The 26,944-nt window shown below is 35.5% G+C and overlaps 1 protein-coding gene across 1 annotated transcript in view; it reads left to right on the top strand.

The window, feature by feature from the left end:
* The window catches only part of LOC145687377 (cytosolic carboxypeptidase 6), a 2,130,613-nt gene that overhangs the window by 180,289 nt on the left and 1,923,380 nt on the right, over nucleotides 1-26,944 (top strand). Inside the window, exon 3 of the mRNA XM_081760832.1 lies at nucleotides 14,724-14,848. Within this exon, the coding sequence (XP_081616958.1) occupies nucleotides 14,724-14,848 (125 nt within the window). The remainder of the gene's footprint in view (nucleotides 1-14,723; nucleotides 14,849-26,944) is intronic.

The raw sequence follows: 26,944 nt of genomic DNA, 5'->3' as shown, positions 1-26,944 counted from the left end.
TTTTATACTGAGCGTCTTCTAGTCGAGACGTTTGACATTTGTCTGTTCTGTGTGTGTGTTTCGCAATAACTCCTGAACGCGTGAACCGATTTGAATGAAATTTTCAAAGATTATTTATTAGTTCAAATGTCCCAAATGCCGTGTCGTCTACAGTGCAAAGTGAAGAGAACAGCACGACAGTACCGATTGAAGTAGTAAGTCCGCTGCCACAGCATTGCAGCATTTTGAACCCCCAACTACAGCCACAGCATTGCAACACACTTGGTCGAAAGTAAGGCTAAAGTAGTTACGAGCACTCTACACAAAAACGATTTACAAGCTGCCTCTTCCTCATCACATCGGGCCTTTATCTCATCACTGCAAGTAGTTAAACAAAATGATTAACTTTCCAAGCCCCTCCCAAAAAATCCAATCGAAACAGCCAAAGATAAGGACATCAAGTGGCTACAAGTTAGAAAGTTAATCTGAAGCGTCAGTGAGTTATTTGAACGAAGATCATGACAGTTTAAGTGATCCTACTGATGATGCCTATGATGAGGAATGTGGACATTGTGGTAAATTGTGGTCGCTTAGTGAAGGGAAGGGAGATTTGTTAAAGTGGCCACTTTGTAAAAGATGGTCCCACGAAACGTGTCCCATGAAAGATGAAAAAAAATATATGTGGCCAGCGTTTTGCAAAGCAAAACTGGAATTAAAAATTTGGACGCCTTAAAACACACTAATCCAGTATGTTATGTGTGTAATTTTTGTATGTAAGAATGTTATGTAATTTTTGTTTACTTGTCTTATAGACCTATAGGACGCAATGCCTACAACGCGACATTTGGATAATTCGAGCATGGCACGATCACTGCTCAGACCACCCGTTCTGAGTAAGGTTTTCCCTTGTTTTCCTCAGTCCCATCAGGCGTATGAAAGGATGGTACTTTTCTGGAGCCCAGGACTGAGTCATTTTCAATTCGTAGACTTACATTAATGGCCTATGTGATTTCGGAGTTCGAGGCTTGAACACTTCATATGCTTCTTTCCTTGAACTAATAAGTAAATCTATTCCTTAAATAAACAAATAAATTGCTCGAATGCATCGCCCTTGCTCGAGTTGCCCAAATATCGTATTCTAGGCAGACGCACACATTTGTTCTAGTATTCCACTTTAAGAACAGGTAGTGTTCCATATTAGGAGCGGGGTGTGCCTAATATGGGAAATTGAGTTTCTTTCAATTTTGTAATATTGTAAAAAATCAATAATGTGGAACGCACTTTGATACTTTTTTTTGCAAAGGTACTGCAAGTATTATGATGTATAATATTTTTATCCTGGAATAAGCATTTCTAGGAAATGAAGAAGAAACAAAAAGTATTCCATATTCGGAGCCTTTACCCTATATATATATATATATATATATATATATATATATATATATATATATATATATATATATATATATATATATATATATATATATATAGTGTTAATGATCTATACCGGCAAACTTTAAGAGGTGATTCCTCATATGAAAATAAGAGAAAAAAGTTCATATGTACCTGTGTTGAAAAGTGCATAGTTTCTGAGCTAGGCGTGTCCAAAATCGCAAATTAGCCAAATTTCGAAAGGCCCTGTTTCAAATTTGAGAAACTATGAATGATGGGATTATCAGCGTAACGGAAGGCATGCATACGCAGTCCAAATAATATACATTTCATTAATGTTCAATTGGTGTACAGACTGTTCCCTGTAGGGTGAAATTCCCAGACATGCAATCAACCGAATTTTGATATACTCTCTGACATTGTGATTAGTCCAAAGTAGGCAAACGATAACTCATGATAGCAGTGAACACTGAATCATTCGTCGCAAGGTCGGAAGTGTTAAGTATTGTCAGCAGAGCGGTCTCTTGTACTCGTGAATACGCATGCTGCAATGTTTTCTTTCACGCTTATAAATGAAGAAAATGTGAAATATACCGTGACGACATATATTGCATCACACGTTATTATGAACACACACACAAGATAAATAAATACATAAATAAAAATAAAAAATGGAGCCACCGGTTCCTAACACTTCCAACACTTGAAATCAGAGTATAGCTGAAATATCTATTGAGAGCACATCTGAGAATTGCATCCTTTAGGGAATACCCTATACACCCATTGAAACTTGACGAAATATGAAGTTTTGATAAGGATCACCATCTACAGTTTCTGGAATTTGAAATAGGGACTGCTGAAATTTGGCTATTTCGCGATTTTGGACAGCCCTAGTACTTTTCGCCATAGGTCCACATGAACACTTATTCTCTTATTTTGATGTGAGGAATCACCTTTTACAGTTTTTCGGTATAGTTCATTGACATCCTATATATATATATATATATATATATATATATATATATATATATATATATATATATATATATATATATATATATATATATATATAGGGTGGTCAATTTATCTGGAATATCCGTGATAACGGAGAAACCAGAAGAGAGTGAAGAGCGAAACTTTGTACGAAGCAACTATACGGAGTAAAGAGTTGGACATCGTTTTAAGTATTAAATACCACCACCCAGTGAACAGTGTTGCCATCCCAGAATAAAGTTTTATTTTTTCAAATGGTACTGCGTCAGATTATTACATATTTCAAATCAACATGTTAATCGAAAACTTAAAATACCATATTTATTATACAGTGTTGCAAACTAAGGATTCTACAATATCACAAACATCCAAAATTTGGAAATTTCTATCACACATAGAGCACAACGGAGATGAACAAGACAATGCAGATCGAACGTAAGTTAGCGTTGGATAATATAAACATGGTATGACTTGTTTTGAATAAATAGGAGCGATGTAACAACGGCTTAAAAATTTGTTTTTTTAATGCTTTATTCCGAAGAAAAAATGCTAGAAAAGTATTATATCTAGTTATGTAGTTTGCAATGGACGTGTAAATTATTTTGCCGTTTACGGTACTTCGAAATCTCAAACCGTTCCGGAGACATGATAAGCATTGCTGAAGTTTGCAACACTGCTCAAATCATGCCATTGTGAGGACTTGTTTTAATTACACCTATTAAAAGTTATTCCTAGAATACTATAAAAGGGAAGGAAAACAACAATCAATTTAAAAATTGTCCAGAAATACGCCATGTTTAGCAATGTTGGGAACGTTATTAATATGTATCATATCTCCGAAACGGTTTAAGATATAGAAGTGATATAAACGGCAAAATGATTTGTTTGCCAATTTTAAACCACAGAAGTAATTAGACATGATACTTACCTCAGCATGTTTTCGAAATAGAGCCTTAAAAATAAATATTCAAGCCCTTGTAACTTCGTTTCCATTCATTCAAAACAAATTGTACCAAAATCATAGTATCCAACGCTAAGGTACGTCAGATGTGCATTGTCTTATCCATCTTCGTTGCGTTCTATGTGTGATAGAGGCTTCCAATATTTGGAGTTTCTGATATTATAACATCCTTAATTTGCAACACTGAATAATAAATGTGGTATTTTAAGTTTTCGTTTGACATGCTGATTTGAAATGTGTAATAAGCTGACGTAGTGCCGTTTGAAATATAAAAGCTGAACTTTATACTGGGACGGCAACACTATTCACTGAGTGATGGTATTTAATACGTAAAATGATGTACCCTCCCTTATAGTTGTTTCGTGGATGTTCCGGATAAATAGTCCACCCTGTATATATATATATATATATATATATATATATATATATATATATATATATATATATATATATATATATATATACTATCTAGTAAAAAGTCACCGGTCAGCCTGCTAGGACATAACCTTAAGGAATCCAGAGGAACCTGCATGACGCCAGTCATTTGTTTCATTCAGAAAGCATTATCAGTCGTCGTGCGCCACGCAAGGAGTCAGTTTGACTGAGAATGACGCACAGACAAGAACTTAGTGAGTTCGATAGTGGAGTCATCATCGCCTGTCATATCGCGGGTTTGTCGAAGACGATCTGCTCTTACACAGTGCCATGGAAGAACACAGAGAAATGTCTTGTAACAATAGTATATTCTACACTGACAGTAACCCCCCTTACTCCACCTATCCCTTCTCTTTGATTTATGAACTTATCAAAGTATCACAAGGGTAGCGGAAACAAATTTAAAATGTATTAAATTTTCGAGGGGTTCACTCACATTTTCCATAACGGATGAATAATATCACGCGCCACTTTGTAATCAAGGAATCTCGAATGCGATTTCTAGGGGTTGCAGGAGGTTGAAAACCAATGATAGTTCATGATTTTATTTACATTGATATCAGCATTGGGAAAGATCATAAGACTATAAAAACGAGTGCAGTAAGGAACGTACCTGCACCTAGAGTAGGTCATAAAAAGTTATAAAATAACGAATATATCAGCAATGTCAACAATACGCGATGGTTGTGCAAGCGATTCTGAAGAAGGGATTAGGGACTCTCACACATGTTCAAAAGTAACGGTTTGTCCAAAGTATGCAAAACACCTTGACGAAATGCGTTAATGAAAAGTAAATCTAGATGCCAGATGGTGGCCATTTTCTCTGCTGTGCTTGATTATATAACAACAAAACAATAAAGCACCATACAATTAAATGAGGACGCTACTACATATGCAAGAATATTCTTCGTACGCACCTGTAGAGAAGCTGCTCAAAACGCCGCCTTCCGACGTCAGATTTTGCAACGGCAACACAGTCAGTTCCCAACACGTTAACATATGTGGTGCCTTCCTGATGCTATGACTAGCGGCAACACTTCTTGCAACTAGCCCTTCTTCAGACAGTACAATTGTTTAGTAGACTAGGGCTTTCGTAGTACCACACATTAGAAAATGCCTCATGGGTTTAGGTCTGGTGAACGAGCAGGCCATCTAACGAGATCACTTCGTCCTATGCATTACTCCATATGCACATTATTCAGACCTTCCGCACGTCATGTGAGAAATAAGATGGGCTCCGTCGTGTTTGAACGGAATGCACTGGCGAAGTTCTAGCGGAATCTCATCCAAGAGTTCTAGTAACACGTTTGCTAAGAAATAATTATATAACTGCCCATTTAATCGAGCTGGTACAAAATATGGACTAATGAGGTAATCTCCCAAAATACTGTTCACTGAGAACGTGTATTAGTGACCGATACAGACTGTTGCGCGGATTTACCTATTCCGATACATGACTATTCCGGTTAAGCAACACAATAGCTTTCGTAAAGCACGCTTCGTCACTAAAGAGAATCTGCGTTGCAAATACATAATTATGCTCATATATTCGATGAAACCACCCACAGAATATCATACATGGAACGTTATCATTGTCTGACAGAGACTGTAGTTTTAGTAAAGGATACCCCCTTAATGCTATTCTCGTAATATTCGCCATACAGTGACACGATTTGTTCCTCGTACTCGCGCAAGAGTTATTCTGCTTACGGAAGGTACTTGTGCTATTGCTTATAGTATTATTATTAAGTATTATGCCTGTTGACAGGTCCTGTAACTGACTATTATATATATAGTCCTAGAAAGGTAGAATAAACATTTCAAGGACCAAACATATATATATATATATATATATATATATATATATATATATATATATATATATATATATATATAGTTAGTTACGGGCCATATATATATATGTTTGGGCCTCGAAATGTTTCTTCTACCTTTCTAGGTCTTCAGCTTCCTCTTTTAACTGCCACTATTTTCTTCTATTTATCAAATTATCGATCAGTTATGTTTTTCTTCCTATTTCTATGGTAATATTAAAAAGACAATTTCTTCGCATGATGTGTCCAATCCAATTGACCTTCCTACGAAGGATGGTGGCTAGAATTGTCCTCTTCTTTCCTATCCGTTTTAAAATATCTTCGTTTGTCTCTATCTCTGTCAATTTATCTTGTCCAGTTTCTAGTTTATCCTCCCTCAAATCAGAAGTCCTGACAATCCGCCTAGCATTGGTGTCGAACATATCCCGTAGCACAGACTCAGATCGACGTAGCAAAGACATTCGCAGACATCGAATAATGAGGTGTTTGTCTCGTGGGGTACCTTACTTGTTATAATCCGGTTGCCGCTCGCTCACACTCACCAGCTTTGCTATACATAAGAACTATATATACTAGTTCCTCAAGTTTATAATTAACCATTTTGATCCTATCATTCAACAGTCCCGATGTGTTTAAATACAGTAATATGCTAAGTGAATACAACTGGCACATAAGTTGCAAATGGAACGTTACACAAGATAGCCTACTGCTGATATCTCGCGGATATTGGACATACGAATTCAATGCCATACAAAGTCTATCAATCTTATGCCTTAAACCGCGATAACAGATCGTATCATTCGTAACAAGTTTCAGAAGTGCTTATAATTTAATCAATTGTATACTAATAAACTATTCGCAAACATGGAACATTTATGTATCTGGGAGGTCTGGTCCCCCAAGCGAAATACGAAATGACGCTGCTACACGATAGTCGGAAAAGAAGGGACGTGAAAGCCAGCACAATTATTCCATTTTACCATGAAATTCTCCATATCGCTATATGTAGGTTCATATGCATGGTTGTTATATATTGAGACAACAATGATAGGCAAACTACGTGTCATTTATGGGGACTGGACACATATAATCAGTCATTTTTTCTATCTCCCATCACAACTGCATTCAATATGACCAACATGACTGGAGAAGAGGACAACTCATGTCTCGATTTTTGTGTGTTAGTTACTGCACACGACATGTTAAGATTTTATAACCTATCTCAGTACCTATACGATTACAAATAAGGTCATGACCTGTCGTTGGCCTTGAACCAGTTGTTTTTCCTAGGAATCGCATCCGGGATCCTTTGATTACAAAGTGGCGCGTGATATTATTCATCGGAGAGCGCGACTTGGATTGTATTTTGTTGTATCACCACAGAGCATAAACTCTCTGAAATGTATGTTCGGTCGATTCGACTCTTAGTCGTAGAAGTGCAGTGGGTGAAAACATGCGCTGAGTTTGACACAAATAAAGCGTCTTTTAACTTTAAGATGCGTATAAGTTCCGACAAAGTAGGACAAGACGTGGTAGGCATCAGAAAATCTCGGGGATCTACAATAGCATTGAAATCGCCGGCAATTATACAATGAGGAATACCCGGAGGCAATAAGGAAGGAATAGTAGTTACACAAAACACATTCCTCGCTTTTGCACGTGTAAAGCCAGAATTACTATATAGTGCTATGAGACAAATGGTCTGAATATAACAACGTATAGCCCTTCCTTCAGTGGCTAACACAACACGATCATAACTGATATCCTTTAGAACCAAAATCACAACACCACTATCTTGGTCGCATTTAATAATAGCTTGATAAGCGGTAAGAAAATACAAAGATATAAGGAGAGAGCTTATTTCTTGTAGAAAACAAACGTCTCGTCTTCGGCTTTCAATAAACTGTTTAGAATGACCTTATTATGATCGGAACTGATCCTGTGAATATTGAGAGATAGTCACTTAAAGGAATTAACTGGTAACATTTTAAAATCACTCAAAAAGAAAACAAAAAGAGAAAGAAAAAGAAAATACAAAATGGATGTTAACTTTTCCATGAATACTGTAGTAATTTTACGTAATTTGAAAATAATATAACACAAACTATGAGAACTCTCCTTTTCGAACACAAAAACGAACACTGCCAGATACAGCAACATGACCTACAATGTTGATGAAAACCTTGAAAACAGATGTGAAGGTCAATACCGTAGATTAAACACTCCACGCCTCAAGGAAGTTCTGAGTCAGATATTGCCAGATGTGAACGTAGTTCGCGTGTGTCAGCTTGTTCTACCTCGCAGGTAACCTTAAGGACACGCTGTTCTTTTTTTTTTATCGTAGAAGTCCTAGTTACTTTCCGTCTTTTTTGCTGCAATAATAGCAAGCGAAAGCGATCCTGAAGGGGGAAAAGAGCGGTACACTTTACCAATATCCGTCATATGTAGAGGCGTCTGGTCAGGGTCGGCTGTAGCTGTTTTTGGGTTCTTCAATGGACACGTGGCTATCGTGTGAAAATTGGATTGACATCGGAAGCAAGTAATAGGCTTTCATAAGTCACACTCAATTTCCAACCTTGCAATATAATACGAGACGGTATATGCTTATGTATTTCTATATGAACAATACCACGCCATTGTCTATGCCAGGGCAAAGGGGGCACTCGATAGTTCTGGTTCCACTTTGCGCACTGTACCGTAAGCTTTAAACTGTTATTCTTGTAATGATTACGGTAATTCAAGAGGAGAGTCATATATACGAACTAAACGAATAGGGTCATTAGCGGCTACGATCCGGACTGTGCTTGTTTCTCCAGACAGGTGCGTGAATTTTACAGACGAAGGACCTGTTGCAGCAAAATGTTCATAGGATTGTAAATCTTTAAACTTAATATATTTGTTATATGATTCCGCACGTAACTAGAGAGAACAAGTGTCAAAGATGCGAGGAAACTTATTGTCCAACCAGTGATAAACTTGGCTAGCATTAGGTTTAACGCTTCTATATATTCGGTTAAATATAAATTGAACTGTGCACAAAGTGTGCTATGCACCAAGCGCACAAAAAACACTAAACTTAGGAAAAAAAGCGTAAGTCATTCCAACGAACGTGTGAATAGTGGTATTAGGCTATGCATCAGGCACACAAAAACACTAAACTTCGGAAAAAAAAAAATAAAGCATAAATCTTTTCAAAAAATGTGTGAGTAGTGATATTAGGCACTGAGACCAACACTATTCACGATGTGAACAACTGGAGAACACGAGCTCAACTGACCTACCGCGTCACCTCATTTTCCACCTAAGCTAATACCTAGCTAAAATCGTTTCATGGAAAAATATAAACAATATACTAATGCTTGTGTGAATTCCTTAATGACTCACTCGATATTTCCTTGTCTAACTCAAAAAATACGTTATATAGACGTTCCCCAATAAAAAAAGTATCGCAAAACGTTCTTCAAGTTGAGGCTACATTACCGGTTTCAGGCCCGATTTACATTGCATTTTTTTCTTTACCATAACTTCTAATTTCCAAAGAAGAAAAGACGACATAAATTATTTTCGCATTCTTTGAATTCTATCAACAAGTGTAGAAATAGACAGTTCTATGTTTATGTTCAATGACTACTAGTTTATTTTCTTATATTCGTATAAGGAATTTGTTGCAAATTGAGCTGGTGGCACTAGCCAAGTGATCTCGGGCGTTCGCCTTCTGATCATGAGGCGCAATCCACTAGGGGTTCGAATTCCTCTGAAGAGCAAGGTCGGAATTTTAACTGTCCTCAGTATGTCTGTGTTCGTGTCCCTGTAGTATTTGGAATACATCGAAATGACATGAGGTCCCAGTGGCGAACAATACTTCGGCTGGGGCGATTTGTTTAAAATAATGTTAAAGCAAGAAACTCCCATTGCAGCTACCTTCATGGTAATTATTAATTTTTCTGTATAGGAAGGTAATGTAATTGGTTTAAGTAATTGGTATCGTAATTATGTTATTCGTTTATTATTATTATTATTATTATTATTATTATTATTATTATTATTATTATTATTATTATTATTATTATTATTACCATTGAAGGAAAGAAGATGTAACATAGACGAAGATACACACTCATAGGGGCAGAAAAGATATAGAGTTTTCAGATGTTTCTGAGGTTTACTTATGAACGCAATAATATCATTATGTTTGTGGATTTACAGATAGGATTATCATTTTACGACAACAAAAAATAAAAAAAAAAATTGTTAGCTCATAACAGTAATGTATTTTGTTTCGCCCTTCTAGATAGAAGGTGAAGTATGATCTTAAATAGGAACCCTCCTCCCCACCCGTACGTTGTTCCGTGAAAGTGAAACGGTAGAATCCCTTCCAGGCACGAACGTAATCTATGTTGAAAATTTGATCGAGATTGGTCGTTTGGTTCAACAGTTATTAAGTTTTATTTATTTTTTATATATGTCCCCTTCTTCCCCCTCCTCTAAGTTCTACCGTCAAACTGAATAGGTAAAAACACTCCCAGACAAGAACTTCATCTATGTCAAGAATTTGATCGAGATCGGTCGGGTGGTTCAAGAGATTAAGAGCCACACACATAATCACTTTCAATTTTATAATATAGATTTTATTTTCCTTTATAAATAGAAAATCAGAAAGATTAATTTATTATAGAGCCAAATTTGTTCTGTATACTTCTTTTCAAATGTAATTGCAACGACTTCATTCACTTTTCGTAAATGTTTCATTACTTTCCCATACTTTAATGATATAACGTCCAAGCGCACTACCGGAAGGGCATATCGTCTTACGGGTAGTACGCACAAAATCTGTGAAATCGAATACTTTTTTTCGTACTGACAGTAGGATTTAATTGCATTTATATATAATGTGCATATATACCGTCTAGTTAAATCCTGATTGGTATAATTTAATGCAATTGTTCCTTCGTTATTTGATTTGAGGTCAGGCCCGTTGCAGAACATGTGACTGAGTGTATTTTTTTACATTATATTCGTTTTATAAATCAGTATAGCGTAGACTATTGTTACCCAAATGCACTTTAAGTCCCTTGAATACATGATCATTATTATATTTTGAAAATGTGATGTGATGTTTCTTATTCGTTATCAACACATCTCTATATAGTAACTGATTGATTCATTTGAAAAAAAAAAAAAACTAAGAATGTAACACAACACAGTAACAAAAATGCGATATAATTGCAACATACAATAGTATTTTCGTCCTGAGGGTCCGACGTTAAGGGCGAGTACTTGGACGTTGAATCATTAAAAGAAAAGTGAGAAATTTAAAGGAAATGTCTTTAAGTTTATGCCATTGCTATGGACTTTATATTAAAGTTGACGGATGATTAATAAGACTGAATGATTGTAAAATATTTGTGAATTGAGAGTGGGAGAAGAGACGGGAGAAATGCGAGAAACCCAATGGCCAATATGTTGTACGCCACAAATTCATATGGACTGGATTCGAACCAACTACCCCTTGGACCGGAGGTTAAGGCTATTATTTAGTGTTTTTGACCGTATCTTCAGTTTGTTCTTCCCTTAAAACAACAACAAAAAAGAAGCATAAAACAAAAGTCATCTAAAAGTCGTTGTTACTCATATACAAGTTCGTCGCTGAACGTATGGCACACAAGTCATTGTGTCGACGTCTATTGACCCAAAATCACAAACGCCTCACGCCTAAGTACTGTCGCTAGTAAGTTTATCAAATAATCGACTTTTTAGACAAGGTGTACTTCAAGTTTCACAGTGCTATTATGGTAGGTAAAATCTGCCAGCGTGATTTACCGACCCCTTATAACGGCCAAATAGCAGGTGAGATGTGACTCGTCATTGAATACAAAAAGTGATATTTAGTGCTGCATGTTGAAAGGAAACTCAGCATCCCAGGATGTGCAACCCTTCTTCGACGAACCACAGATGTCGCTGCATTTCTGGTATGCATTATTACCTTTTGAGATCTTTATCCAGCAGGCGATGCGTTATAGACTCGAATCCAATTAGCGTGGCACGGGTGGGTGATTCCTGAGTCACCACAATGTATAGATGCTATAAGTGCAGCAGGTGGAGATTTCACGTCACACTGATTTCTTTCTGTTTGGGGTGCGTTAGTTCTGAAATTGTAACAATTTATTTTGAACCATATAATGGATGTATTGCATAAATTTCATTTCGTTCACAGGTGCATTACTGGAGTTACAATTTCCGCAAACATCAGTGTATTTTGAACAAATATATTTACTGCAAAGTTGTATATTTGAAGGTATATTCTTTCCTTAGGTGCATGCGGTTATAAATCAACCATTTTGTGTTGTTGATTTACTTGTTTTTGCTGTTTCATGTGGCTTCATGATTCTCTGTTTCACTTAATCATTTAGTAGTAATTTTGTTTGTTTCTTCAATTTCCGCAGCCAGAAATATATATTTCTGTGTAGAGGTGATGAACAACTTGGACAAAGCAAGAAAGTATGTGAGCATTGGAAAAAAAGTTGATTTAGGTATCCTTCGGGAATATGTGGTAGATCTCAGAAGCCAGGTGTTTTTAAGACAATCCAAATAAGGTAACACCAGATGCGGTGTTTGAAGAACGAGAAAGAGGAGACATCTCGTGACAAAACCAAATGATTTTATAATGGATGCCGAGGCGAGGAAATTAAATATTGCAACCACCCAAATACCCAGCTATTTTTCCCTTCAGAAACGTAGATAAATAAAACATAACAATGCACACGATTGAGAGGGAGTATCTTGCATAATTTCATCAATAAAGAAAAACCTTCCACACACAGATTCGAAATGTGAATCCGAATGAATCTTGAGGCTACCAAATATTTCACAACTTCACACTACGAACCCGTTGTTCGACTACCAACTTCTTTTCGTTCTTTTGTTTTGCTTCACGTTCTTGTATATTGGTTCTTTATTTGTAGGTAGAACAGCAACAGAAGACTAAGCACTTATGAGATTTCTCTTCTTCCGAGAAATATGATGTAGTTTTAAGAAAGAAAATGGAGAAATTTTCGTTGCAATAATTCCCTTTACCTTAAGTTTTCGAAAAGAAGCAATTACATGGAAGAGGCGAGAAAATCTCCTTCATAGCTCTCACTAACATTTCTGAAATTACCGTCAGAATCATGGCTCGCAAGAGAATTAAGAGTTGTGGGTAACGGCTCAGCTGCGTTTCTTAATGGCAATTGAACTAATTTCTGCGGCTTTCTCTCCGGAGGACACGTTGAACAAAAGCAATGCTGCACTATGACGGCCGTTACTTCTTGACTGCCACTAGATAGAAGAGACTTTTGTATTATTGCCACGGGAATGAAGAAGCCGGACATTCGTATATTCTCATGTTCTTTTCATTAAGAAAATGCGAAGAGTCATATTGGCTTCTAACACATCGTATTTTACTGACATTTTCCTTTACACGTAAGTTAAGAAATGTCATAACACATGAGTCTTTCTTTGTTTCTCGCATTTTATTTTTAGACCAACTTTTTTAAAAATTGGTTGTGTTTCATGTTATGTATTCATAATACTTACGATAGTAGTTGTTTGGTCATTAACTTTAAAATGAAAGGGCAACGTTTAGTGTATATATAGTTATGATTTATACAAATATGTAGAAAATCTCTTGCACATCCATTGAACATTGATGAACTATGGCTTATTGGATTGCGTATGTATGACTTGATTTATACTGATATGGACTGCTGATCTGCAACTTCTCGAACTCAAAATAGCACGTGTTGAAATTTAGCTTTTCCACGATTTTAGATAACCACAGTTCTGCAGCTATACACTTTTCTCCACAAGTCCATATGGATTGTTTATTTATTTTGATATTTTTTACTTATTTTGATATATACATCCTTGATGCGCAGAAGTTTTACGATATATTGTTGCATATGTTCATATACATCAATAAATGCAAACAATTAATATTCTGAAATGTGTAAGATGGTAGAAACAGGTTGTTTTAAAGAAAATGTTACAACCAAAATTACTATTTATTTTTATGCAAAAAAAAAAAAAAAAAAGAAGTACCATTTAAGATAAACATAATTTATCAACAGACACATTTCGTCATTAAACAAATATTTCGAAGATATCGGTTTCATCTTCAAAGTGTTATCGCCAAATAATGTATTCCGATAGGTAGTACTCATGTTTCAATGCTAGCACTCTATTTATTATTATTTTAATTATGTTTTGGACTTCTTCGCTTTCAATTCTTTTAACAGTATAATAGTTCTTACGTCTCAAGTTACTTTCTTGATCGTAAAATCTTTGCAAAAGTAAGAATCAAGTTATTTGGCCTGTATATAGTGTAAATATACTAGTTATCCCAATGGAACAACTTCTTCCAACTAAACGTAAACTACTTTAACTGGACTAAATAACAGCAATATTAATATGATTAAGATTTGATCTTGTATTGGCTGCCAAGTAGCAGTGTGTGAGGGAAAGTGTCGTTATTTTGCATTGACAAAGTGTTATGAATATATCGAGTTGCTTGTATATGGATTATTTACCTCTTATTTTGACATGAACAAAATCAATCCCTCTTTTGAGTTTCTCCGTTGCTGTCGTTCATTTGAGGTTGCAAACTTTTTAATATGTTGGCGATGACAGTTATGTCAACTCTTTAGAGCTTAAATGAAGAGTTACTCGACTTATTTTTTTTAAGAAAGTGTTGTAATTAAAAAAAACGGGTATCATAAAGGTCACTGAATGTACTTACAATTATATCAAAAATAGCATTTTAGCACTTACTTTCTAGAATTACAATCCTAGTAGAAAACTTTAAAAAGAGAATAATGTGGATCTACAGTTGATCTAGTAGCATCCGATTTAGTAGTGAGGATTTAAACTTCGATAATTTTAATTTTCATTTGAACTTCTATAAGTCTAATGAGTCAACTTTTTAATTTATCATGCTTTCAAGATCTCTTTCCCTTATGGTGCATTCATTTGTTTATATTTTACTTGACTACGACTTTCACAGAATAATATTAAAGTTGATTATTAATATTACCAGATTTTACTTGGAACTGCTCATCTTTCAATATGAGATTTTATACTAATCATTCTTTTCGTAGGTAATCTTGGTCGAGTTGATCTGATTTCTGAAATGGAATACGATCTTTTCATCAGGCCAGATACCTGCAACCCCCGATTCAGACTATGGTTCAACTTCGTAGTGGACAACGTTCGAACTGATCAGGTAAGTGAATTTACCTCATACAGTTTCTAACGCTATATAGTTGTCGGCAAATATATATATATATATATATATATATATATATATATATATATATATATATATATATATATGCTTATCTATGAGTTTCATTTTGTTGCTGATTCGCATATAATGATTTTATAAAATGCTTCGTCAACAAAATCATTTGTGACGAATTCAAAATTGCCAAGATTATACAGCATAATTTGAAGATTTAATCTTAATCCAAATGCAGATTTTCGTCATAACAACATACATATTACTATTTATATACTTTATATTTCTACTTAACTAATAATGTGAGAAACCGCAAATAACACACCATCACCCGATATATAGCGATGCAATCTTTACGTGAAAAAAATATGACGAAACTAATTGCATTTTCACAGTACTTAAAACAGGCACTATAGTGTTTGAGAAACAATATTTCAGGAAACGCATTAAAATAATGCTATTTGAAAAAAAAAAACGCCATCAGTATCAAAAATAATGTTTTAGTGCGTCATTGCTAATAAAAGTTAAGAAAAGAACAATAATTTATATATAAAGAAAAAAGACCTACACACGCATATATATATATATATATATATATATATATATATATATATATATATATATATATATATCGTGTCTGGTAATTCGATGCATTCCTTGGTAGAGAATACTCTACAATAACTTTGGAACATTTTGACATATATGAACCGGAGGTCGCAAACCAATAGTGTCTGAGTAACTTGTACATGTGTGATTAATTTGAAATTTGCCGGCTAATAAGAGGTGCGTGAGAAAGTTTTACCCTGACTCATTTTTACATATCGAAGAGCGACGATCCTCAGTACTTATGCATATCATGTGGTAATGCATAGCTCGCAACTCTGAACCGTTGTTGTGTTATAGTTCCGAACGTGAAGTAAGGTGTGGTGGTCCAAAATCCATTACTGCATCTCAGAAAACACAGTGGTAACATCGCAAAAGTACTTTCCCCTAAGAAATGCTTGGTTATTTGGCAAGAGGTAGAATGAAAATGATGTTCGGTTGAGAGAAAACACAAACTATGACGGATTTCATAACCAGGGTCGTGCATCTGTCTGGCCAAGATTCGGACAGAGAACGGATGCGTAGTTTTCCAGGAGGCGGATACAATTTGTCAGCTCTCCACGCTCTGGAATTTCACAGAATCCCAAAATGCACGCAGCAGTAAAGCATAGTTTATCCTGGTAATTTGGTACTTTTTGCCTGGAAAGCAAGTAGTAATACCCCATACTGATCCCAAATAAACGTGATAATCACTTTGGGTGCTCAGAGTTGACCATTAGCTTCCTTTGGTGGTGGTATGTCGACACGCTGTCAATTGTTTGAATAGGTTTTCCCTGTTTTCCTTCACACCTACCAGGTGAAGGCAGAAAAACAAACGCGTGTGCACACGGCTGAAAGTGCTAGAGAGCCTTCAGGAGCTTGTCGGGATGCGAATAGAAACATAAAATAATAAACAAGAGAGACAAATAAATAAAGACATAATAAAAATCATATATATTAGCATATAATCAGGACGTTAGGTTTAATTCGTTTTAGATCTTACTTAGTACATGTTTTATCTTACCGACAATTACTCACTAATAAACAAATCATGACAGTTAAATTGTCTCTAACCCGATCCGGAATTCATCAACCATACTTCCAGTTATTTCTTGTGAACCACCTCATTACTAACTGTAGGACATCTGGTTTCCAGACCTTAGTTGCTTGACCTTCTGCTGGACATCCCATTTTCTCCAGTAGTGGGAATCTAGAATTGGGACGATTTTCTCAGATTACTGACTTTTATTCATCTATACACTGAGAAAAATTGACAGTGGTATATTGCACAAATATAAGGAATCCTCTTGCTTATTACATAAATCAGTATGGAGCATACATTATCCATATACTACATACGTACTGTCCTTATGTGCTACATCATGCCGTTGCAGTATGCTTGTACATCTAACTGTTTTCCGTATATCAAATGTATATACTTGCGTTACATTCCTCAGATATATGTTATTACGTCCATTTGTATGTGAGATCCTAACCGCCTATATTTTTTGATACGGAAAGTACGTATAGATGGAACACTTATTCGGAAAGTATTATAAAACATGCGTTTTCAGTTATACGTCTCCTGTACGTTAAGTCAAAAAACTACATAAATTGTGTATGTAACCTACATTTTTAAGCACGACACCTACATTTTTTCACTAAGCGTACCTTTCAAACTTTGCAAACGCAGTTAGTCATCCATTCTTCATTTTTTGCTTCCAAAATTCTGGTAGGTAGCCTCTGGAGACCGCTAAAAGCCTAACATATCATGACTACAGCATGTTCCTTAGTAGACTAAGCTGCATGCGGGGACCTGGGAGATAGATAGAGGATCCTCTGTCCAGGGACGATCCTGCAAGATTTGCGTGGCAGTGCCCTCTATCGTTTTTGTTTACGTTTCATCTGTTTCCATATAAAATACGGATTTTCGTGGAGAGGGATCACGCTGACGTCCACGAAAGTTATACTGTGGTCTGGTGGAATTCGAAGGCCAGAGCTGGTTGCAAAATATATATATCGTCACAAATTGAGACAACTAACTTGTCTAAGATAATTTACTGCATCCATCGTATTGCCTAGAACTGGCGCCGTAAAACACGAATGTTTCGATCTCTGCAGAACTCCTTGAATTGTGTGAAATTCGTTACAAAGGAGACCTCTGAAAATCACCTGTCACAATTTTAGACCAGGAACATCAGAAGTTTTATAGCGATTTGATTATCGGAAAGATGGCAGAATGCCGTAACACAAAACGCTGTAAATATGTTTCCATAATACACCCTCCATTCCAAAAGAAACCGAACTTTTGAAAACAAATAGTACCACTAGTGCCATCTGTTGTAATATTTTACCGGTAGATGGCGTAGTCCCTCATTGACAACTGGTATAAATGTCATGACATTTGGATGCACGGCAACAAAGTTATTGCGTTTCAACTGTCAGTATGTTGTGTACATCGGTCGGAAAATGAGTTTCAAACAACGAGCTGCAATTGAATTTTGTGTTAAACTGGGTAAAACTTTTAGTGAAACGCACCAAATGCTACAAAATGCATATGGTGATGAGTGTCTATCCCGTACGCAAGTTTACGAGTGGTTCAGGCGATTCAAATCGGGTAGAGAGACGCTGGATGATGACGAAAGATCAGGCCGTCCCAGAACCGGATTATCGGAAGAAAACATGGAAAAAGTGCGTGAATTCATCAAACATAACAAAAAATCGTCGGTGAAAGTTATTAAAATGGAATTAGGCATTCCTCAAACAACCACATACCGCATTTTGACCGAAGTTTTGTGCCTTAAGAAGGTTAATTCGCGGTTTGTACCACACAAACTCACCGAACACCAAAAAGTTGATCGAATTGCGCATTACAAAGACATCGTTAAAAGTGCTCGGCAGGATCGAAACTTCTTGAAATCGATTGTAACTGGTGACGAGACGTGGTGTTTCGAATATGAGCCCGAAACAAAGCGGCAAAGTGCTGAATGGAGAGCGCCGGATGAAGGAACACCCAAAAAAAGTCGCTTGGTGAAGTCAAAAGTTAAGGTGATGCTGATTTGTTTTTACGATTCAAAAGGAACTATCCACAAAGAATTTGTTCAGCCCGGCCAGACAGTCACTGGAGAGTTTTACTTGGGCGTCATGAAGCGTTTGCTGGCAAGAATTCGTCGTATTCGACCCGAATATCGCGAAATCGGCAGTTGGACTCTTTTGGACGATAATGCACCATCGCGACTTGTAACTGAATTTTTGGTCAAAAATCACATTATTCGGTTGCATCATCCGCCCTATTCACCAGATCTCGCTCCGCGCGATTTCTATCTGTTCCCGAAACTGCATTTGGCGATGAAAGGAAAGTGGCACGCATCGATTGATGCCATTGAGAAGGCGACGACCGCCGTCCTAAAGACCATTCCAATAAAGGACATGGAGAAGTCGTTTGACAACTTGTTGGAGCGTGCAAATATGTGTATCGATGCAGAAGGGGAATACATTGATTAATAAAAATGATTTGTTCCAAAATGTACATTGCTTTTCTGTTTTTTTAAAACGTTCGGTTTCTTTTGGAATGGAGGGTGTATTTTCCTATTCGAATCACGACACATGTATTCTCTATTTTGACTACCAAAAGCTCAAGATGTTAAATACTACTACTACTACTACTACTACTACTACTACTAATAATAATAATAATAATAATAATAATAATAATAATAATAATAATGAGTATTATGTATCATCTCCAGAACAAATAATATTTAGTCAGTCATCATTTCAATCTGTAAAATATAAGTTAACAGTTTGAGAAAGTATTGAATGTGAGTAGCCGATAGCGTGGCTCTGTAGTTAAACGCTCTTGGAGGAGATATGATGTGATGAGGAACGACATTTAATGTGATATTGAACCTTTACGTGATAGTATAAGTACCTATTAACTGTACTGGATGTAATATTCGGTGGCGATTGGTATCGACGTTAATAGCAGGTCCCGTCGTTTATATTTCCGATATTACATGATAATGCAAAGCAAAAACTCAAAGCTGGAACTCAAGTATTGCGTTACTGAATTTCGAACAAGCTTATATATATATATATATATATATATATATATATATATATATATATATATATATATATATATATATTACGATATGTGTTTAATTGCCTTATACTCTTCTTCATTCATCAATAAACTATAACTCTCATAGTGAGGCGACCAAAATTGCAATTTAAAAATAACTGTATGGTATTTAACTATTTTAAGAATAGATCATTAGCTACGTGCATCCTAAATTATCGTTGTTATATAATACAATACCGCGGAGCAATATCAAACCAAATATATGGATAGTGAATAACGATGATCTGAATCCCATTCTGAAGCATGTCGGAAAGCTAGCAAATTTCGTCGCCGAGCTACGAAAATTTTAAACAGAACTTAAGTGATACGTCGGCTCTCAAGGTTATTTTATAGAGACAATCAACTGTTTTCTGATCTTTCTAAATTACTATGTTCTGCCATGCCATTATCGAGATTCTTGCTTTTCAATACTTGCAGATGTCTAGTGAAAAACTATTTAGGTTACAAGTTGTTTTGCTTTCTCAGAATGGCATGTAACCGAGTTAGGAAATAAAATATGACACAAATAATTAATGTTAGAGTAACTGTTGTAAATGATAGACATGGGTTCAATCTTTGGCACTCATCTTTGTTGTCATGCATGCATATTTCTTACGACCAACTATATTACAGTTTCTCGTTATTATTAATCAATAATGATCATAAGTGTTTCATATAGAAATTATTATCAACTCTAAGATGATACGTATTTTCATAAATTGTATTCTTGAACATGAGAACGTTAGTAAATATTTTTTTTAAGTTGCCAAATCAAATGGTTGTACCAAAATTAGTTTCCAATATATTATCAAAAACATTATGGTTTATCATGAGGTGTGTGGTTGCATAACTCTTGAAAATAGTAGTGACTATTGCATGAAAATAAAAAGTGATATTAGTCATTTTCGATCACTAACTCATTTGTTAAAATTCCATTCCTTGGATGATGTGATTTATGTGTAGTTAGTACTTAAAAGTGTATCCCCGTCCCTATATTATTTTATAACATTAATTTCGTTTGTATGAGAGGATTCTGAAATATAGATATCTTGATAAACCATGTACAAATTTCTATGTAATTCCTTGAATTGCTTGCGTTCTATTCCACAGTTTTCAGTTTAGGGCGTTTTAAATCGTACGTTTTTGCTTTTTCGGCAGAAGTTTATTTATTTATTTATTGGTTTGTATCTAATATAATTTTAGATATCAAAACAGAACATTAAATTAATTTAGTCTGCATGATATACACATTTTTTTTTTTCAAACTTAATCACCCAATATACAAAAGGAAGTGTGCTTTGTTTGTAGCTGGCATTGTCTCTTACAAGTAACTTCTCACTTGTTCCAGATAAAAGACCAATGCTTTTAACAAGTTTCTTTTCATATGATCATTTATCACAGTCAATCTTACCCTATTGTCTTATCGTGTGTTTCCTTCTTTTGTGATCTCTTGTTTTCATTCTTTTGTAAATGCACTTGCGCTTGTCTTTATTATTCATGACCTCTCTTCACTGAAGAAACTTTGCATGTTTTTTGTAGTTGCGACCCAGATATCCTTTGAGATATTGTACCACGATTGGAACTGTAATTTATATTCCTTTTCTTACGACTACCTTTATAGAAATTTAGTTCAAATGTGAACAATGTAAGATGGATTACTCCAGAATAAAATGCGTGTAGATTTGTTCTTATAAAAAATAATAATTGGTTGTAAAAACACTCATAGACCCTTTAAAATAATGTACCGGTATAGTTAAAAGTACAAAGATTTTTTTTTTTTTTTTAAATTTAAACTTTGGATGGCATTTTCCCTTTAGTAACTTGTTAGTGGTATTCGTGATGATCTTGAAGCTTCGTAACAACTTTTGTATAAAATGTTTGCGATTGAGAAATAAAATGTAGCTACTAAGCTAATATTATAGAGAACTATAAACTCGTTTTTACAGTGTTTTATGAATTATAGATTTAAGCTTTATGTTCTTAACATTAAATGATTCGCATTCAATAATATAAACTAAGGATTATGTGCATTGATGCGACGCAATTTTGTATATTTTGGTTTGTATAACTTTACATATTACTTGACTCGAATAACGTGTTTCGTGATTGGAATATGCCATAGCTGCTAAAGTTCACACTAAATTACAACCAATAAATATATTTCACAGTGCGTAGACAAACAATTAGTGGAGTAATTTCAGGTTTCATTAGAGGGAACAATATTATCTATCCATACAAAAATTAACGTTTTTTAATTAATATGTTATTAAACAATTGCTTAAAGCATTAGTATTTCTCAAACTCATGAGGAGGTAATTTTCCCTTCTGCCCTTCCCAAATGACGCCTTTGAAAATATTATTGTTATTTTACTGGTTCTTGAGCTTGTGTCACATGTTACGAAGAACTAACGTTTTTGAAAGTTGTACGAATTTCAAGTATAACCTTCGTTGCAATATTAATTCAAAGTTTTTCTTTTTTTAGTTGTTTCGTTTTGTTTTCCGACTAAGTTTATTTTAAAGCAGTGATCGCCAAGCTGTCGATCGTGAGCTACTAGTAGCTCAAGGGGACATTTTCGGTACATTACGTTAATGTTCCGCTTGACTAAGTTTATGGGCAATAAACAAATAAACAAATGCAACTAAGTGTTTGTCTACGCACTCTGAAATAGATTTATTGGTTGTAATTTAGTGTGAACTTCAGCAGCTATGGCATATTCCAGTCATGAAACACGTTATTCGAGTCAAGTAAGATGTAAAGTTATACAAACCAAAATATACAAAATTGTGTCGCATCAATGCGCATAATCCTTAGTTTATATTATTGAATGCGAATCGTTTAATGTTAAGAATTTAAAGCTTAAACATTTTCCAACATTTTTCAATTGCAAAATAAATTCTTACTTCGACATCCTATACACGTCTAACTCAAGCAGATCTTCTAACTGATCAACCATCAGAGATTGCTGAGACATAGTCACACGCTACAAGTCTTTACTATTGTTTCCCATCCATTGCTGTAGACAAATTTTCCCTTAAATAATTTTCATCTGAATGAAACCAAAACAACGAAGGAAATTATCCATTTTTATCCCTCCTTTCTTTCTTTTTCCCTTGTAGGTTAGCGGCTAAAGGTTAGAGGTATTAAACCAAGGTTTTTTAGAGTTGATCATATTGGAAATGGCGGTTAATGATTCAGAATAGACGATGACAGGTCAGGTGTTTTGTTATTTTTGTCGAAGTCAATGATAACTTGGGCTCAAATATATCCGGTGCTTCTTGAATTCAGATAAAGATTTTTTTTCGGAATTTCCTTTTATGATTAGAAAGGAAGTGATTCATTTCCGTATTTCCTGCTTCAGTCTGCAAACTTTGGCTTTGAGTCAAAGAAGGCACGCAAAAGCTGTGACCATTGCAATGTCAAGTACTATATTAGAACAATAACTTGAAGATCACCAGATGCATGCATTAGGCTCTCCTCACTCTCTTCCTTTCTTCCCTTTGAACATCAGGGATTCTTGCAAGATTCGAGTTCCATATCCCCAAAATGCAAATATGTTTAAAGAATAAATAAGACTTTGGTGTACATAGCTCATCTACGAACTGTTTAGTGACACATTTTGTTTTGGAATAGATCACATGAAAGACAATTGTTTTTGTTCCGAGAACAAAGTTACAAAACATCAAATAACCAAAGTATACTGCCGGAACCTTTTAGGGGTACCCCCACTGGATCCCCTTCCCTATACCACTGGCCAAAGACGACAAACGTTTGCATAATTAGGCTTTAAATAAATTACAATTGGTTAAATGATACATTATTTAAATGTATATACCAAGGGATAGCAACTTAACACGCATGATTATCGAAACAACTAAAAAAAATATCATTTGATGGCATTAGTGGCTAATGAACTACTTTTCTTTTATTAAAAGCAATTCTTAACCGAGATGTGTTGTTATGAAAACAATATATTTTTTTTCTTAATATTGCATTAAGCAAGAACATATGAACTAGATTCTTCAAATTGGAAATTCTTGATTGAGGTATTTCTATGTTGAGGTATGGTTAAGAACATATTAATTTTGTTTTTGTTGAAGCTTAGCGTCCCTTTTCAGCACCGGCACTATACGAGACGCGGGCCTATAGTTTAAGGTAGAGTCCGAACATCATTTCAGTTCGAAGACATTTCAAAGCTCTCCCTCCAGGAATCGAACATGGGAATTTGTCGATCGAACCCGAGCGCTATAAACTAGAACAACAGTGAGAGATATAGCCATTTTCAAAGATAATATATATACTCAGTTTTATAAACAAGATTGCTCAGTTATTACTGTATGATAGGAATTAACATACTTATTTCAAAATAAGTAAATACTTATATTTTTAGTGTCAAATATTGACATGGCTTTTTTTGAATACAATGTATTTATCTCTGTACTTTCATGAAATCACTTGAAAATTAAGCATATACCCTGTTCAAACCAATATTTGTTTTAATCATTTTTTTTTTTTACATAATTAACGTATATGCTTTCAAGGCAAGTAACGTGCTAAGCATAACAGGAATGACAATGTTTTTCGAGCTTGCCCTTTGTTTTAGTGGAACAGTAATAATATCGTTTCCATGTAACTGTCTTAAAAGCACTTAGGAAGAGGGTATTGGAGCTTCATACAGCAGCGTTAATCTTCTTTTTGCAACTGCATTTCCACCTATTGTAGTTGACTCCATGCTTGCCTTCTCCCAGAGTTTGATGGATGGCACAACTTTTCACTTGTTTTCAAGCTTTATATGTATTTTCGAATTGATTATTTTCTTTCTGAACGTTTTAGTTGAACCCTGCCTACCAAAATACTAACGTGACTTTTAGTCTCAAGGTAAACAAGCGTATGCATTAAAAAAAACGAAATTTGTACGTTATTTATGTATGTGTAATACTTAAATTAGTCCCACTACATTACTCCTGATAATTTCTGGAATAGGCAGGGACAATGTGATACTATGAAAGGAACCACAACTCAGATTTCTACATTTTTAACCCTTAATGGATAAAGAATAAGGAAACAATAATTCCAACTATCTTTAAAGTACATCTTAGCGACTTCATGGACTGAATAAGGAAGTAAAGAGGACCACAAATAAAATTAATTTAAACAGATTTGTGATCCAAACCTAAATGATATCATTGATTTGCAAGTTGTACATGAACTGTTCATAATTGAACTTGTTCTTTACGGTGATTTATTTGTTTTCATTTTGAACAACCATATACATGAATGGAAACTTCAAATTCTCTCATTTTACTTTTGATAGATAGCAGAAGAGAAAGCAGAACGGCAATCCGAAAAATCGAAATTTCAACGGATTTGTGTTTAATGAGACATATATACCAAAAGTATAACATGGATATGTCACGTTTCACAACTTTCGATCGAATTGTAAAAGAATGCCATTTCCATGCAATTCAGCGTAATGACACATACAAAACAAGAGATTTAGGATTTAGATTTCTGGGCTTTCGACATCCATGGCATTTAGCCCGTCACGTTTGAGGGATGACGTTCCTTAGCGAGCACATTATCCGGGGAAAGGGAAGGAAGAAAGCGGACTGGGACCTATAAGTAGGTACCATCTCGGCATTTTCGTGGTGTGAAAGAGGAAAACCCAGGAAAATCTCTTTCAGGGTAGGTGGCCTGGATAGCTTTTCAAACTTTTTCGACTGAGTGCCCCCACCGGGAATCGAACACAAGACCGCTCGCACGGAAGGCGAGTACGTTAGCAACTACAAACGAAACAAATTTTCTCCGCCATCTGGAGGTATATTTTTGAAATTAAACCACCTGCATGCTCTTCTGTAGATCGACCACAACCTACTCCATTTAAGAACTCAATTTCACCGGAAATAGCGCTTACCATTATGTTGGCCCGAGCTGCTTGAACATTAATGAAATATACATTTTTGGATTGTGTACGCATGACTTCGTTTACTCTGATAAGGACCACCACTCCACAATTTCTCGAATTCGAAATAGGGCCTCTTAAAATTTGGCTTTTTCGCGATTTTGGGCAGCCATAGCTATGAAACTATGCACTTTTCCCCAGAGGTCCATAGGAAATTTTTGACTTATTTTGATGTGAGGAATCACCTCTTACAGTTTGTCGGTATAGTTTACTAATACAATATATATACTTATTAATTTAATGAAAGTACCTGAATAAAATGCAACTTACCATATTACTATTGCTCTAGACCAACTTTCACTCTCAGAGCAGCTCTGATGCACCATGCAGTGAAATGATACAAATTGTGAGTGATCGCAGATGGAATATTGCACAATTCCGAGTTTAGGTCATCACTCTATTCGGTGAGATAGAATGAATGAGGAAATTTGTACCGGATTCGTCTTTCCAAAACGAAACGTATATGTTTAGTTATGTTCATGTCTGGTGATTAGGCGACCCAGAGGATATTATCAACTTCATCACGATGTCTTTCAAAACACACCTCAACAACACCATCTGTGCGAATGGGCGCATTTTTATCCTGGGAAATGACATGACTGTCTGAAAACAATATATGCGGCTTCGAGTGTAGAGTGTCCCCTAAACTGGTGTCATACCTAAGTGCAGTAACGCGATCGTTAAGGGTCAGCATAGAGCCCACTTGAACACCACCATACTGCTACCCATATCATGACCAGGTTACTACCATATTTCACGGTGAGGCGGAAACACTGCAGATCATACGCTTCTTTCTCTGTCATGAAAGAGATACACATAAACACGGCTCGTGGTTTGAAATAAATCGAACGAATAAAGATGACTCACCAGACCACATCATATGTTTCCTGTAATCATCGTGTCATGTTCAATGTTGGCGGCACCATATGCGTCACGCTCAAATGTTATGGTCTTTTACCAGTGGTTTTGCTTGTGCAATCCGACCTCTTACCGACACTGACAATGGGTTACTAATACTTGAGTTCGTCCATCATTTGCATTGCAGCCGCGCGACGATTCTAAATTTCAATTTGTTTACACATTTGGTGTGACATCTCACTGAGAGTTTTCCTCCAGGCACTGCTAATCTTTGCCGATCTGCTTAGACTTAAGTTTTGTTGACCAACACCATCCTTCTCGACACATCCAACATATTTGCCACTTCCTTCAAGTTTGCCACTCGTTACTGACTCACAACAGCAAATGTTTGTTTTTAAGGTATATAGTGATCAGTAATACGTAGAGTGTGCTATTACTACCAATAATAGTATTGTTTCCACTACACTACTACTACGACTATTATTACGACTACTAGCATAAGTTGAAAGATAACTCACAACATTACATGTTTGCTTTTAACGCATATAGTGCTTAGAA

This window comes from Thermobia domestica, chromosome 6 (genome assembly GCF_964235325.1).
Source record: "Thermobia domestica chromosome 6, izTheDome1.hap1.1, whole genome shotgun sequence".
NCBI lineage: Eukaryota > Metazoa > Arthropoda > Insecta > Zygentoma > Lepismatidae > Thermobia > Thermobia domestica.
This window is presented reverse-complemented; position numbering and strand designations above follow the sequence as displayed.